Raw genomic sequence first — 16,574 nt, forward strand, 5'->3', positions numbered from 1 at the left:
AGGTCGGTGCAGGTGTGTGTGAAAGAGGTTAAGTCCTGTGCACACAGGCTCAGAAAGTGCTGTCATGTCCAACAGCCAGTACCTGCACCTCCGTGTATGTGTCAGTCACAAGTGCCTGGGACTTTCTGTCCCCTTGATCAGGACCAACTGTCCCTAGAGCTTCCTGTGGGACTCTGTCACAGTCGCCCTCTGTGGACTTTGCTGGACACACACACTTGTTGGCCCCACATCACACTCCCCTCCATTTTCTGGGAGCCTCTTCCTAATAAATTACTTGTGCACAAATTCGTGTCCTAGGGGCTGCTTCCAGGGAACTCATACAAGACACCGAAACCACTCTGCACACCACGTTCCTTCTATGGATTTACCTGGTGTGGCTTCTGTTTTTCTGACTTGACTCTAATAAAAGACATTACCTATCATAACCTGAAGGACAGGACCAAAGCTAAATTCAGAGGCAAATTTATAGCATTCAATGTATTTTTAAAACAATAAGAAAGACTAATATAAATGATCGAAGCTTTCTATTTAAAAAGCTAGAAAGAGAATATAAAAATAGATGCAGACATTGATGTAAGAGAAAAAAAAAACCAACAAAACCCAAAAGATGTCCTTTTAAAAATATTAAATGAGAAATCTTTAGCAAGTCTGATTTAAATAAAAGGCATGAAATTACTAAAATCACAACAACTTAAATAGACTAATGACCATGGAAAAATCTGAAAAGATACACAGAACTATTCTCCACAGTCCATATGATTTTATGGGCAAGTTCTTACCAAACCTTCGAAGAACAAAATAAATCTCATGTTGGATAAACTATTTTCAAATAGAGTATAGGAAAAAAGGAAAATACCCAACTTCTTTGACAAAGCATCATACTTTATCCAGGGACACACAAAAAGACAACAAAAGAACACATGTGAAATTCAGAAATGAAAAAATTGCAACTCAAAACAATACACTTCATTTCTCTATGTACCCACATTGGATGTACCTGCACAAATACTGTCTGGAGGGATAATTAGCAATAGTGTCACTCCAGGGAGAAGCCTAGATGCATAACTGTGTGTGTGCGCGCATGCATGTGTGCACGCATACATGCATGTGTGGGGCGGGGGAGGGGGTAGTCATTTACCTGTATTGTTTGAATTGTTTTTAATAACAATGTATTGATGTATTTTTTTTAATGCAATGAAAACAAAAGAGCAAAAAAAAAAAGTTTAATTCCACAAAGAACAAACAGCTAATGTTTAACTGATTGTGGACAAATTGCTCAGACTAGACCTAAACTGAAGGCACCTTTTTTTGTCGATGTCCGACACCAGCAGCCAAGGGCAAAACAGGGTTTGCTTTGGGCAAGGACTGTCATGTAGAGCCTACTGGTTATTTCTTGTTAACAGTCTCTCTTCAAGACTGTCCTAGGGAGCCAGCCCTTTGCCACCCACTTTGTCCTCATCTGCAGGGTCCAAGATATGACTCAGAGACCACTTATAGCGTGTGTAGGACCATCCAACTTTACACAAGCTGCTTTGACTTTGCTCGTGTCCAAACGCCAACTGTTTTCTGTGGACCCTGACCCATGAAGAAGGAAGTTGCTTTGGGTCCCTGGGGAGCCAGGCTGCTTGGCTTAGGTTCCCAACTTGTCTGTGCCTGTTTTGTTTGTGAAGTGTGCACAGTAAATCATTACGGTTATTACAGGGGACAATGAGGGCTGTCATTTAAGTGCATGTCATTACTATTACTGCTATCGTTATGCTTCTATGTTGGACAGACTAAGTTTCTGCTACGACAGAGGTCAGCACTATATTTAAGAACATGCCTTGGGTCAAAGCCTTGGAGACCACCATCCTTACTCACCCCTTCGATGAGCTGCAGACACTCGGTCAGAGTGCTGCTGATTTTACTGGACAGTTCAAGTTGGGCTTTCTGTTCTTCCTCTTCTTTTTCCATTCTCTTCCAGAATGAAATATTCATTTCCTCTGTGATTTTTCTTTTTGTTTTAAGTTCCATAGGCCGTTTATACATTTTCCCCTTAGATTTCTGCCATTCTTCCAGCTGTTTCCTGTTGTGCAGTTAAAGGGGAGGCATGGTTTTAGGACTTGTTGGCACGTAGTCAAGCTCCTAGAGTATATGATACGCATACATTGAGCACTGCCACCGAACACGTTCAACTACAAAGTCAGGAGAAGGGAATTAAAACAGTTCACAGATGAGTCCCCCCGGCCCTCTAGAAGGCAGAGGCCACAGGGATTAGCAGGACTAGAGGTGGCTAGCATCTCAAATCCCCAAATCCGTGACTTCAGGATTATCCTTCTCTATTTCCTCTGAGGACTTTCATTTCCCCTGCATGTGACCTCTGACACTTCCTTTCCATCTCTGAGGCCATTAACTGAGCACCCGTTTCTCTCACCCTAAGCTTTCCAGCTGCCACTGACCAGATCCAAGCCTGCCCTGTGCCCTCAACAGGGTCTCGGCCACTCAGTGACCCGCTTTGGCCAGTTCCTTAGCCCTGTGCTGACTCACACAACCCCCTCTTCCATAAACAAGAACAGTAACTGCAGGGCTCTTTTCCCAAGATGGTGACAAATCCTAATCTTCACTCTCCCACAATGTTTGGTCCCCACTCCTGCTTCTGAGCTGCTGTAGAGCCCACTGCCTAACTGACATCTTCTGTTTGATGTCTGGCAGTTATTTCAAATTCAATACCATCCCAAACCAAGTTCCCAAACAGCTGATCCTGCAGGAGTAAGTGTCCCCACCTAGTTGCATGGGCCTAAAACTAGGGTTGTCTTCAGCACCGCCTCCCGCCCCCGTATCTGGCACAGCATCGTACAGACAGCACCACACCCATCTCCACTGGCCCTGTCGCCGTCTGTATCACTGCCACCGTGTACCTGATGAGCGGCAGCTGTTCCAAACTCACATCTTTGCTTCCACTTGAGGCCTCATGGGACATGCACAGTAGCCAGAATGACCTGAGTCACTGCCAGGAGCCTTCCTGGCTCTTGGGGAATTCAGTGAATGGCAGTGTGACTTGGGTCCTGCCTGCTCTCCAAGCTCGGCAGCTCCTCCCCTCATCACTACCCTCCAGGAGCTCCAGGTCCTTCAGGTTCTTGACCCCAGCTCATCCTGGCTTTGGTCTGACATCACCAGTCATTCCTGACAAGGAAATTATCTGTCATTATCTTGTCTTGTTTAGTTCACTTCCTGTCTTCTCCACTGGAATGCGAGCTCTAGGAAGGCAACCCCTGGCTGTCCCAGCGCCTGGCACCGTGGGTGCTGAGGGCACGTGAGGGGCACTGTGGTGTAACTCTGCGCAAATCCTTGTCACCACACATAATCAGCACCCACATGCTGTCTGCAACCCACTTCGTCACCTGGTCTAGGTCTGCGCTCACAGCTTTCACTCAGTTTTCTTTTTGCTCAGAAGTTTCATCCTTCTCGTCACTGTCATTTCCCAGCCCAGGTTCACTGCTGACCCTAGTTAAAGAAGTCCCCTGGCCTTCCCTTCTTGATCGCATGGCCCTGAGTTAAGGTGTTACTTCCTGTCTCCTCAGGAGAGTAAAGCGTGGGGCTGTGTGCAGACCCACCTCTGCCCTACCTCTCCTGCCATCTGACTTTACACTGCCCTTCGCCCTTCTTGGGCACCTTTGTCCATGCCCTTTGCCTTTCTTTTTTTTAAAAAGATTTTATTGGGGAATTGGGGTAGGGGAACAGTGTTGGGGAATTGGGGAAGGGGACCAGCCAAGTTGCTGTTCTTCAATCTTAGTTATGGAGGGGGCCAGTCACCATCTGGCTTCCCGTCGGCAGCTCGTGGCCTCTAAGCTCTAGGTGCTGTGTTCAATCTTAGTTGTGGGTGGGCGTAGCCACCATCCCATGCAGGAGTCGAACCAGCAGCCTTGTTGTTAAGAGCACACGCTCTATCCACTGAACCATCCAGGCAGCAGCTCAGCTCAAGGTGCTGAGTTCAGTCTTAGTTGCAGGAGGGCATAGCCCACCATCGAACAGGCAATCTTGTTACACCAGCTGAGCCATCCTGCCACCTGTTGGCAGCTCAGTGACAGCTCAGCTCGGGCGCAGCCTCACTGGCCCATGAGGGAATCGAACCAGTGGCCCTGTTGCTCAGAGCTCGTGCTCTTAAACCAAACTTTTAACCAACTGAGCTACTCAGCCAGCCCGCCGTTTGCCTTTCTTAGGTACCAATTTCTCTTGCCCCCCAGGTGCCCAGGCGTGCTTCTCCTGGGGTCTTCACATTGCATCACCTGGGCCTGTGCAGAGAGTGCATAAAGTCCCTGGCTCAGTTCAAGTGTGTATCAAGGTCAACCCCCAGCACAACTTCCCTTGCTGCACCCAGTAGGGTCACCTGCAGCCCTGCTTCTTACCCTACTGGCTAGTTTAGGTATGCAGGAGTTAAAGGATAACTTACAACACACGGATGCAGCCCCCAGCCCAGTCAAGCCCTAATATCTGACAGACTGGCTTCAGATGTTTTTTCAGGGTTGCGGCTAAAAACACCCCAGGAGCCACTATTTGTGGCCTGTTTCCCAACGGTCACCTTGCCTAATCATAAATGGCACAACTTTTGAATTAAAGCAAAGTACCTTCGATCCTCTGCTGTGGTCTTCCTCTTAGCACCTGGGCTCGTTTGGGTCCCACGCGGGACTCCCGTTCTATGTGCGGCTGTGCCACCAGCGTGAGTTTTGGGAGCTGTCTTGTACAGGCAATGGTTCTGGGGGATAGCCCCTTTCCACTGGGGGTGCAGAGTCCGTACTTTCTGTGGACAGCTGCTGTGCTTATTCACACTGGCTGCATCCGCTCTTGAGCTCGGAGCCCTGGCAGTGACTGAGGTAAAGCTACCAGGTGCCAGGTCAGGCCTTTGGCTGATGACATTGGACCTGTGTGGCACACATGGTGCCTGTGGCCCAGAAGGGGGTTGAGGGGGCTTGCGATCTTGCCCAACACATGGATGCCTGCTGTCAGTAACCCCCCGCAGCAGGCCTGGGCCTGTCCTGGGTCTGCTATGCTCTGCTCTCTGTTCAGCAACAGCGTGTGACGGTATCTTAGCCCCACTCGGTCTTTCGTATTTACTCTTAGTAACCTTCGTATCCTTTGGATCCTTGAACCCTGGTTTCCTTGATGCTTGAGTCCTACTAAGGGTCTGAACACAGTGAGAGGGAACTGTCTTTGGGGCTTTTCCTCCTGGTCTTGCAAGACCTGCTCCTCTAGACAGCTGCTGTGACTTCCCGGGTGGAATCCTGGCCCGTGTTCCTCGAACAAGCTGTTCATTAGCTCTGTCTTTCAGAACAGCACTATTCAATGAGCTTCTGGCCAAGGCTTGTTTAGGAGCCAGACTGCTCTTGGTCTGATGGTACGAGCTGGTCTCTGGCTCACTTCTGGCCCAGGACCCAGGCTGTGGTTTCTTCTCAGAGTGCAGTGAGGTGTAGGGCAAGTTCTCCTTGTTTGTGTGCTTTGGACAGCCATGCAAGGACTCACCCCCACCACGGGCCTTGTCCACAGAGTCTGCACGCGCACCATTTCCTGCGTCTGTCGCCTGTGGTTTTGCAGCTTTCAGCTCCTGTGTGTTAAGTGACCCTGCAGTTTTCCCTGACAGCTCTCTGGTGGATGACCCAGCTTTGTGCTGCTGCTGACTTCTGATGGAAGGCTCACCGTTTGGGTTGGAAGAAACATGTTCTGAAGTCAGCCTTTCGCCCAGACGTTTCGGTGGCTCCAACTGTGGCTCCTGAGACCCTGGGTTATTGGCAGGTCTAGGATGAAGTTGGCTGCTGATGGGTCTTGCAGCTTTGACAGGCAAAGCAGCGTGGTTGGTAACATCCTTTTTGGGTCTAACAGTCTAAAAAGACAAAAATATCAAAAAAGTAAATTCATAAGAATAGCTCACTACTTTTAAAATAAAAAATGTTATTTGGCACTTCACTTAAGGAAGTTGAATCCTGAGAAAAGAAAGGCTCACTAACGGAAGACTTTTATGGCGAGTCCCTATCAGAGAGTATCAGAATCTTCTCGTGACAGGGACGCAGCAAACATGGAGAACTGACTGTGTGAGCAGTCACTGTGCCTCGATGGGACAAGGTGATGTCCCAGGAAGGCCCTCGGGGCTGGGAAGGTCACACAGTGCATGCAGGTCAGGGCCGCCCAGGTCCCCATGTCCTCTGTGCTCTTGCACAAACTGTTTACAGACAGCACTGCCCTCATACAGGTCACAGTGTCACTCCAGAACCCGTGGCCCCTCAGTGGCGAGGACAGTAGTGGAGGATTGGGGGGGCCTGACCTCCATAGGCAACTAACCTCTCAGAAGAGTCAGTCGTATTTGTGAAGTCAGGAGGGGTTTTAGGGTTAGATTGCCCATTATTAACAAGTAAGCATTTCCGTCATGTGATTTAATTTTGGAGAAGGGTGGGACAAGGATACAGAGAACTTTGAGAACTAGGGGGTGAGGGGAGTTTGAGCTGATGTGGAAAAGAGCATGAGCACTGGGACTGACAGTCACTCAGAAAGGGGACCCTGATGACATCTGTGGGGCACGCATCCCAGGGAAGCGTGGGAAGCGCTGGAGTGTGAGAAGCAACTCTCTGTGTTGCGTTTGCAGTGCTGTCCAGTCCCCATGTGAATTTGGTATGTGTACAGGAAGTGTGGAAGCAGAGCCGCCTGGCACCAGGGGCAAAGCGACGCCTATCCTAGTGTGGCACGGGGTGCAGAGATGGACGCTGCTCCACGCGGCTATAGCTGGGTTCTTCCTCGAGCCCAGTAGTCACGCGCACCTCTCATGTCCCGTGATTACTCACTACAGAGGCGGGGAGGCTGCTAAGAAAATCTCCAAACACATGCTGCTCCTTAGTTGTTCCTTTCGTAACTGAGCTGTAACTTGCATCCCATGAACTTTAAAGTGTACAAGCCAGTGGATTTTGACATGTTCATAAGTTTGTACAACCATCGCCACTATCTAATTCTAGGGCACTGCCATCACCCCAGAAGGAAACCCCCTACTCATTAGCAGTCACTCCCCATGTCCCTCTCCCCACAGCCCCGGCAACCACCTGTCTACTTTGTCACTATGGACCTGCCTATTCTGGACATTTTCTATAAATGGAGTCACAATATGTGTGGCCTTTGTGTCTGGCTTCTGTCACTGAGCATCATGTTTCTGAAATTCAGCTATGTAGCGAGTGTCAGTGCTTCATTCCTTTACTTTTTAATAAACTTTAATTTTTAGAGTAGTTTTAGGTTCAAAGCCCAACTAAGTGGAAAGTAGTACGAGTTCCCACAGACTCATATTCCCACACATACACCACATCACGTTTTATGGCTGAATAAACCGTCCATTAAACCTTAAGGACGCTGGGACCCTTTGCCATCCCCCCACATTCTGGCCGAATGGAACTGATAAGGGAGCATACTCCTGTGAGGAACCTTGGGAGGTCCAACACAGGCGCTGTTAGCCACCACTGAGCTGTTTAACGTCATGGCAGCATCCCCAACTGGCTGAGACCACAGGCTCTCAGCTCTGTCACCTAATAGCTATGATGGGACTCAGTTCCCTCATCTGTAAAATGGGGCTACTAACAGTGCCTACTTCACAAGGCTGTACGGACTCAGTAATGTAGGTCAGAAAGGTGTAGACACACAGTAGATACTCAACAAATGTTAGCTATGTAGAGACCACAGCGCACTTAAGGGTTTTTTCGGTTAACAAAACTGAACTTCAGTATATTGTACTTTAAAAAAAAACACGCTATCGTTATCTCTTACCAAACCAAACTGTCCTCCTATTTATGAGGAATGTCTTCGCAAAACGTGTTCTTTAGGTTGCTAACATCTTTATTATTTTTATCACTAATCACTCAAAATGGATATTTTTTTAAAAGGCTAATTTCTACTTACAGATTTAGAAGGCGGAGGATTTGGGCAATTACTCTTGGCTTTTAGATAAGGCCTACAAAAGACAAAATAAGATTAATTCTTAGTACAGAAAGGTCAACAAGGTTTGGGAAGTATAGTGATTAAAATGGAATTTTAAATCATTACAATTTCTGTATATGGTAAAATAACTCAAAATTATAATCAATAAAAAGCCTTCTTATCCTCCCTTCCTCGGAGACCACATTTGCCTGCGATCCTCTCAGATATCTTACACATAAACATAGCATTCTAACAATATTAATGAACTAACTATATGTCTTTTCTTCACGTTTACACAGCGTTATTCATTCTAATACCATTCCCAGAATGCTGCAATGCCAGGAGATACAATGCCAAATAAGGCACTGGAGATACAATGCCAAATAAGACCATTAACTGGTTCTTTAAAAAACTTCATTTTAAGTATCTTCAAATAGTGAATTTTCAGGGGGGAAAAAGTGATATAATTAAAAAACCAGGGGCACATATGAAATCTAGCTAGTGAGATGGAAAATGCAAAAAGGGTAGGAAAGCATAGAATTCAGAAGGATTTAATCTCCATGGATGAAAAACAATTGCCAGACTAGTAAGGACTTTGATCATGACCTGATGTTTGTTTCTCCCATCACCAGTGTGCACCCTGGGAGGGCTGGGACCACCTGTGCTGTTAAGCGTCATGTCTCCAGAACCAAGAGTGATATAGTACAGGTATTAAATATTTGTTGAATGAATGCACTAGGTTTATTTAATCAAGGAAATAGAGTTGAGTCAAAACCCAAAGTAAGCAGAAAATAAAGGGTGAAAGCTAACTTTGTAAAAACTCATTTTGAAAACAAAGTTTAGCGACCCAGGTGGGCAGAAAACATATCAATGCTAATAAGAGGGATAAATGACACAGTAAAATGGCAGGATTGTTGACGAAAGATAAAAGCTAGTCAGTCGTATCATATCCACCTCAAGAGTCAGTGCTAAGAGGACCAAAGAGTATCAGGCTGGAGGACTGAACCAGGGTTGTTCAAGTCCCTCACCAAACGTTGCCTTCATGAGAATTACTGTCCCAGGAAAAAAAGCAGGAACAGGAAAAGCTTCCAGCATGTAGGGAATACTGTGCAGCCTCCCCCTCTTTCCTTTGGGGACTGTCACGATAAGGCTGAAATCTCTGCCAATATACTAGACACTGCCCAGAGCTTTTCATCATGCTTGAAATGCCCTTTCTGAGACACCATAGGGTCCCAAAGTAGAGCATATGCAAGCAAAGGGCTATGTTTGGAAGGGCTTTAAACTGCTATTAGCAACCAGGGCAGCATGACCCGTGTCCCTGGGAGACAGACTCACTTGCTGTCTGGGCACTTCAGTTTTCCCTTGGCTGCGAGGTACTCCTGGAGCTTTCTCTGCCGTTCCTCTGCAAAACAGGAAGCAAACAAACAACTTCGGTTTAGGATTTTAACCAGTCATTTATATTCCAAAAGGTGACACTTTCTTTAATGATCCTGGCTGTGGATTATGCCTCCAAGTTAATATCAACACCAACCACATCATGTATAATATATATATGCCAGGCTGTGTACTAAGCTCTTCACACTTACATGTTTTACTTTGATCTGCACACCAGTCCTAAGAGGTATTTTACAGCCTGAAGTTTAAAGAGGGTAAATGATATGCCTGAAGCTACCCAGCTATGCCAGGATCTGAAACCAGGTTTATCCAGCCAGGAGCCCTTGCTCACAGGCACTGTTCTCAGCTACAACATACGCTTTGCATAAAGAAATTTGGTTATGGCCCATCTGAACTGGTAAGCGGGCCAGGTCTTGTTTTTTTCTGACGGAGATGATGATTTTTGCTCTCCAGTCATTACATGCTTACATGGTTTTCTTTGGGACTAAGCACAAAATAGGCCAGGTTAGGGGGTTCATGGCAAACATCTATCTATATGTTGACTCTAAGCAAGGCACCTGTGAGGGGATGAAAGTCTATTTCTGTCCTTAAGAAGTTTCAATCTAGCAGTGGAGATAAAGTAAACACAACAATGATTACAACATAAGGCAAAATCTAGGTGCCATAAGAAAGGATCAAAGAGAGAATGATGGGGGAGTTCAGAGGCAGGGACTGAATGAGGGGATTAGATGGTAGGAAAAGACGAAAATTCAATAACTGAAAAAAAAAATTAATGAAAGAAAAAAGACTAGAGGGGTGCAAATGCTCTCCGCCTCACCTAACTGAGCTGCTGTGTTGCCACAGGGTCATGCACGCCAAGGAAGCTAGAGCCGCGCCAGGCAGTGGGGGCTAAGATGCCGGCCGTGACCGCCAGCTCTGGGACTTCTAGCATGTTAGCAAAGCTGCTGCCACGGAGCCATAACATGGGGACAGAGATGCCCATCTTTAAGGGTCGTTATGTGAAGGGCCCAGGACGCGCCAGGTCGACAGGTGTCATCACCGACACTGTCCAAATGCCGGCGCAGCTGGGAGGTTGGGACCCGAGACCCACGCCTTCTGGGCGAAGGCCGGACCCGCCCCGGCTGCTGTGCAGGCTCGCGGCAGGCGGGGGCGACGCCAGGACGCGGGGACGTCTGGCTTCTCCTGGACGCGCGACCCCGGCCAACGAACGAGGGGACAGTGACGTCCCTGCAGCGCTGGTGCAGGGCCTGTGCCTGTGCCCGCCGCTCGGACATCTCCTCGGGGCCACAAACGCCCGGGGGAAACATCGAAGCAGGCAGGCGGCAGCCTCCGCGGAGACAGCCCGCCGTAGCCCGGCTGTCCCAAAGCACTCACCGGCTGCGGCGGCGAGCCCCGGCCGCACCATGATTGCTCCTCTGCGACAGTTGCCCTCCCAAGGCCGCGCCCGCAGCTAAGGACTTGCTCCAAGCCTGCGCCCGCTCTCATTGGCTCCCGGGGTTTGAAACCCGCCAATAGGAAGCAGGGGAGGACGGGACAAAAGGAAATAGACGTTTTGCAAGTGTCTCTTTCCGGGGCCTTTTGATTGGACGAGAGCAGCGTAGGCGCCGTTAAAGGCGGTGGGCGGGCCGTGTGTGGGCGCTAGAGCTTCCGGCAGCGCCGAGTTACCCTGCTTCCGAAGTTCACCCGAGTCCCGAAGAATGGGATAACCCCCAAATGTTAAGAATTCGGCGGCGTCTCACGAATATGTATCTTTACTTGTTGAGGGCCTCATGAATCCAGTACTGCCGATGGCTCCTTGTTTTGTTTGTGATTGTGGTAAAATATACATAAAGTTCACCACTTTACCTGTTTATAAGTGCACAGTTCATCGGCGTTGAGGACGTTCACACTTGTACATGCACCCCCACCATCCATCTCTTGAATTCTCATCCTCCCGCATAGGAACTGTTCCCGTTAAGCCCTAACGCCCCCTCCCCCGCCTGGCACCCACCGTCCTACTTTCTGCCTAAGAGCCTGATGACTCCAGGCACCTCACGCGGGTCCTTTTACTACTGGATTGAGCAGTGTTCTCCAGGTCCATCCATGTTCCTGCCTTTCTAAGGCGGAGTAATGCTCCACCGTGTGGAGGGACCCCATTTATATGTTGATGGACACTTGGTTGCGTCCACCTTCTGGCTATTGTGAATCACTGCTATGAACAGGGGTATAGAAGATTCTCTTACAGCCCCTGCTTTCAGTTGTTTTGGGTGTACACCCAGAAATGGTATTGTTACCTCATATGGTGATTATTTTTAATTTTCCGAGGACCTGCCATAACTGTTCCAGGGTGCATACTTTCTAATGTGTAGTTTTGATTTGCCCTCATCAGCTGCGTGTATGCCCAACCAACGGAGGGATGATGGGGGCAGGCCCAGTCCTGAGTCTGTAGACTCACCTCATGCCTTTTATTTAGGTCCTAGAACTTTTTCCTTTGAAATTTGCCCTGTTTTTGCTCTTCCCCAGTTTCACAAAAAGGTCTGGCAAATGCTTTTTTAACCCTGTGAATTAAGGCTCCTCTTGCTGGGTGCCGAAGAGGTGGTGAGTAGAGAAGGGCAGCTATGTCTGGGTCCCTGTTTGCCAGGTTCGAGTCACCTGGTGGGTACTCAGGTGGACAGGAAGCCACTGCAGCAGCTCTTCTCTTTGGCCCTAAATGGAGTTGAGCAGGGAGCCATGCTGGGGTTTCTGGATTTATGCATTTCGACATTTATATTAGTAGTATATAAATACGTTTAAAAAAGAATAACTAATAATTATTTTAGTGAACATTTTGGACTCTTAAGACTATGAGTCTGTGCCTAACGTTTGAATCTAGCTGCTAGGAAGAACCTTGTTGGTTAATGAGTAAGAACGGTGCTCGTGTGCAGTTTGAGAGAAGTGAAGGGAGTTCTGTCATTATGGAACCGTAGTGATCGAATGGATTTCAGTTTTAGAATTCACTTTGCCTGGTCTCCTACCCGGTGCTTGAGTTTTGTGTGGGTTTCATGGAGGTATGGCACCTTTGCAGGAATACTGTGTCAGGAACTGCCTTTCCTGTCCTGTTATTGGAGAGCCCGATTATTATGCAACTGTCTTTTTTTTTTTTTTAATAGGGTGGCTCTTGTGTGATTTTTTTTTTATTGGGGAATTGGGGGGATGGGAACAGTGCTGGGGAATTGGGGGAAGGGGAACAGACAAGTTGCTGTCGTTTTGTTCTTAGCTGTAGAGGGCAGTGTCACTGGCCCCTCATATGTGGGATCCGAACCGGGGCCCTCTGGCATCCCAAGCGAATTCTTAACCATCGCGCCACTCGGCCGGCCCTATGCAACTGTCTTTAAAATGAGTTCAAATTACCTTTTGTCCATTGGTCCTAGTTCTTTGGAGTGACACAGACCAGTTCTGCACCCTTTCCTACAGTCTTTGGAATTTTGAAGGACCGTTTTTTTAGGATACAAAGTGTGGAAAAAACGCTCTCCAGGTTTAACAACTCTCAGCTCACCCAGCAGAGTACCCACTGGAGCTCTCCTTGTGGCCTTAGTGTCTTCCCATTGATCTCTGGCTCGAGTCCTACAAGCTCCTGCAGGGCCGGCCTTTGCCTACTCTTCAGCTTGTGCCATTCTCCCATTGCTCGTTGCAGTTCAGTCACACTGCTTTCCCCTCACTTCCTTCTCATATCCTCCTCTGCCTGGGAACGCAGCCCTTCTTCCCCCTTTTTACTGGTTTATTATTATTATTATTATTATTATTATTATTATTACTATAGCAGCTTTGTTGAGATATTCACATACCATATAATTCATCCACCTGAAGTGTACAATTCGACTTTGGAACATTTCTGTCACCCCTAAAGAAACCCTATACCCATTAGCAGTTGCTCCCATTCGTCCCTCTTCCTGGTCTTTGGAAACCACTGATCCACTTCCCGTTTCTGTAGGTTTGCCTGTTGTGGACATTTCCTGTACACTAAGTCCTCCACTTACGAACATTCGAGTTGCAAACTTTCACAGATACGAAGGGACCTCGCATTATGAACATTCGTAGATGAGAACAAATCGCAGAAGTAGCTCACGTGTCTGCCGGATATTGTCACAGTTGTGCTGCTATGTGCTTACTGTACAGTGCGATAGTGTACAGTAGCACAGTGCTCAATCAGACCTCAGGATGTCCGGAAGCAAGAAGAAAAGCAGCTCCACCATCTCCCACCTAGCCCCCCCTCCTCCAGTTAGTAACTCTCTTCTTGTCAGTTCACTCCATGCAATCCCCTATGTGCCAGTTGTACTGTACCACCATTTTAAAGTAACTATAAAAGTAAAAAGTTTATTTACAGTATTTGTGTGTGTGTGTTTAGTTTTTTCATGCTTTACATTGCATATTTGTGTAAAAGGTGTATAAGACTCATTTTGTCAGACTTACGAACGAATCCGACTTAGGAACGTTCTCCCGCAACGGAACTCGTTCGTAAGTCAGGGACTTCCTGTACATGGAATCATACAACATGTGGTCTGTGATGGGCTTCTTTCATGTAGCATCATGTTTTCAAGGTTCATCCAGGTTGTAGAATATCAGTACTTTATTACTTTTTGTGACTGGATAAAATTTCATTGTATGGATTCACCGTATTTCCCAGTTCATCAGATGATGGACATCTGGGTGGTTTCCACTTTTTGTCTGTTACAAATAAAGCTGCTATGAACATCCATGTACAAGTTTTTCTATGGATGTGTGTTTTCAGTACTCTTGGGTATATACCTTGCAATTGGAATTACTAGGTCATATACTAACAGTTTGTTTAACCGTTGAGAAACTGCCAGATTGTTCTCCAAAAGCAGCTGCACCATTTTACATTCCCACAGGCAGCATGTGAGAATTCCAATTTGTCTGTATCCTAACCGATGCTTGTTATTATCCATATTTTTTACTATAACCATCGGAGCGGGGGTGAGGTGGCATCTCATTGTGGTTTTGATTTGCATCTCCCTGATGATATCACTATACTGAGCACCTTTTCCAAGTGCTTATTGGCTGAGTGTGAATCTTCTTTGGAGAAATGTCTATTTCTCCATTTTCTAACTGGGTCATTTGTATTTTTAGTGTTGAGTATCTCTTAGTTAGCTCTTAATCATTCCTCAGTCTAAGGCAGGGCACCTCTTTCTTAAGGAGGCTCTCCTGAGTTGCACGTTTTAATTAGCTTGATTGTTTGTTTAATCTTTCTCCCTGCTAGACTGTGAGCTTTATGAGAGCGGGCCATTATTTCTGTTGTGCCTAGCACCAAGCAGGAACTCAGTAAATATCTGCTGAATGGATGAATAGAGTTGTCTCCCTTTGAAGATTTTCAATATAGTAACCACACTACGCACCACTATGTCTTCGTCTTGTCTACCACTATGTCATTAAGGACTTTGCTGAATGCCATGGTAAAAATAAAAATACAGTGTAATGTAGAAGCTGGAAAGAAATGAGAACAGCTAGGTGGAAGTCACCAAGGACGGGGACTGGCTGGTCAAGAGACTCTACCTGATGGTTTGCAGAATGTTTCACCTGGAGTCCAGGCCTCAGCTTTGTGGGTTCAGGTATCCTGATGTGGATTAGTCTCTTGGGTGCATTTGCTAAGTAAAACCGGTAAAGGCTACTTTTAAGTGAGTGAATGAATTGAACACTCTAAACCCCTGATGATGTGCTGAGTTCTTTCTGTATTGTATCTCATTTAACACAACAAACCTTTGTTGTCGTTATTATCTCCATTTTACAGGTAAGGAAACTTGAGATTGAGAGAAAGAGTTCAAGAGTTATAAAGTAAATGAGACTTCAATCCAGTACTGATTTCAAAGTGTGTTCTCTTTTTCTCTACAGCATTCTAAATGCACCAGAGACTAAATTATAAAATAGAGCCAGGTTTCATATACAGCAGGGCTGGTCTTGCAGGCAACACTTGACACTCACACTCTGTAGCCCGCACATTCTCTTCCTGGAGACACACATATAGGAAACCAGGTTATAATTCCTGAAATTCCCTTGGTGCATGGATCAGAACAAGAAAAGTTAGCTATCTGATTTAAATATTTAGTCACATTAAGCCAAAATACACCCATGGCCGCAGTAGAGACACAACTGCCAATGTCACCAAGCAGGTAATCCCAGCAAAAATGGAAATGAGGTCGGTGGCCTGACTTGCTTAGGCTGAGACTTTGTGATGGCAGCATTTTATTCTCTGTATTCACAAAACATCTGCTGAATGCTCTTTTCTAAATTATTGCGATACATTCATATCAAGAATACCTGTCTATAATCTCCAAAACTCTTTCCTTTAAAAAAAATTAGAGCATTTTTCTTCATACTAGGAGCATCAGACGTCTATGATCTATGAAGAGAGTAGGAGCTGTGTGGAAGGAAGTCAGCTCTGCTTTTTGGTGGCGTGAGAAGGAAGTGTGCCTCTTGTTACGGTGCTGGGGGCAAAAGTTGGCTTTTGGAGTGCTGACAGATGAGAGGACTGCCCAGGGACAATCCAGCCATATTTTCCTTGTTTTGTATCCCACTCTTAGTCGAGTGGAGTACTGGAGACCTTTGGAAGACCAATTCCAATGGCAGGAACTTACTTGCTGAGTCCCTCAACTTCTGTGTGAATGTGAGTGTATGAAGTTGGGGGGCTACCCCTGCTGTTTAGTGTCCTATTTTCAAGTAGGGCCGTTGGTCCCCTTGCTGCTATAAGAGGCCTCTGCTGAATTGATGGGACTTACGTGTTCTCACCTCTTCTAACCATGAATGGACTTGCCCAGTGAGGAGCCATTATTAGCCCTATGATAAAACCATCTTTGATGCTGGGAACACTTTCGTTCAGTGATGCTTAACCAGAGATAGACACGAGAATTACCTTTGGAGCTTTCAAAAAAATAAGATGTTCAAGGCCCCACCCCAGACTGACTGAATCAGACTCTCTAGAAGTGAGGACTGCACATGTAAACTTTTGAAAAGCTCTAATGTTAGAGAACTCCAGATACTCCAGAGACCCCAGCTTACTCTGTTAGGGCTCAGCCTCTGCTTATTGATAAGTTGGCAGAAGACCCTTTATTATTTTCTGTCAGTCACTGATGGAAAATAGGTAAGATACAAGCTTCCGAGAAAAGGGAGCACAATATTCTTGGCAGTAAGAGTGCAGCATAGGAAAAGGAATGGGGGAAGCAAACAATGTATACACAAGAAAGATAATCTGATAGGGCAATTTCAGATAAGTCAATACCTCAGGGCCA

General features: G+C 46.6%; 1 protein-coding gene across 2 annotated transcripts in view; it reads right to left on the minus strand.

Annotated features, from left to right (window-relative positions):
- CKAP2L (cytoskeleton associated protein 2L) overlaps positions 1-10,783 on the minus strand; it is a 17,098-nt gene extending 6,315 nt beyond the window's left edge. For both annotated transcript variants that reach the window (XM_019662897.1, XM_019662898.1), the window contains exons 1-5: positions 10,690-10,783; positions 9,256-9,322; positions 7,903-7,954; positions 4,605-5,854; positions 1,861-2,065 (exon numbers count right to left, since the gene is read on the minus strand). In XM_019662897.1, coding sequence (XP_019518442.1) covers positions 1,861-2,065; positions 4,605-5,854; positions 7,903-7,954; positions 9,256-9,322; positions 10,690-10,720 — 1,605 coding nt within the window. In that variant the 5' untranslated portion in view covers positions 10,721-10,783. The remainder of the gene's footprint in view (positions 1-1,860; positions 2,066-4,604; positions 5,855-7,902; positions 7,955-9,255; positions 9,323-10,689) is intronic.
- Positions 10,784-16,574: the final 5,791 nt, after the last annotated feature.

The sequence above is a fragment of the Hipposideros armiger genome, unplaced genomic scaffold (assembly GCF_001890085.2).
Source record: "Hipposideros armiger isolate ML-2016 unplaced genomic scaffold, ASM189008v1 scaffold_382, whole genome shotgun sequence".
Taxonomy (NCBI): Eukaryota; Metazoa; Chordata; class Mammalia; order Chiroptera; family Hipposideridae; genus Hipposideros; species Hipposideros armiger.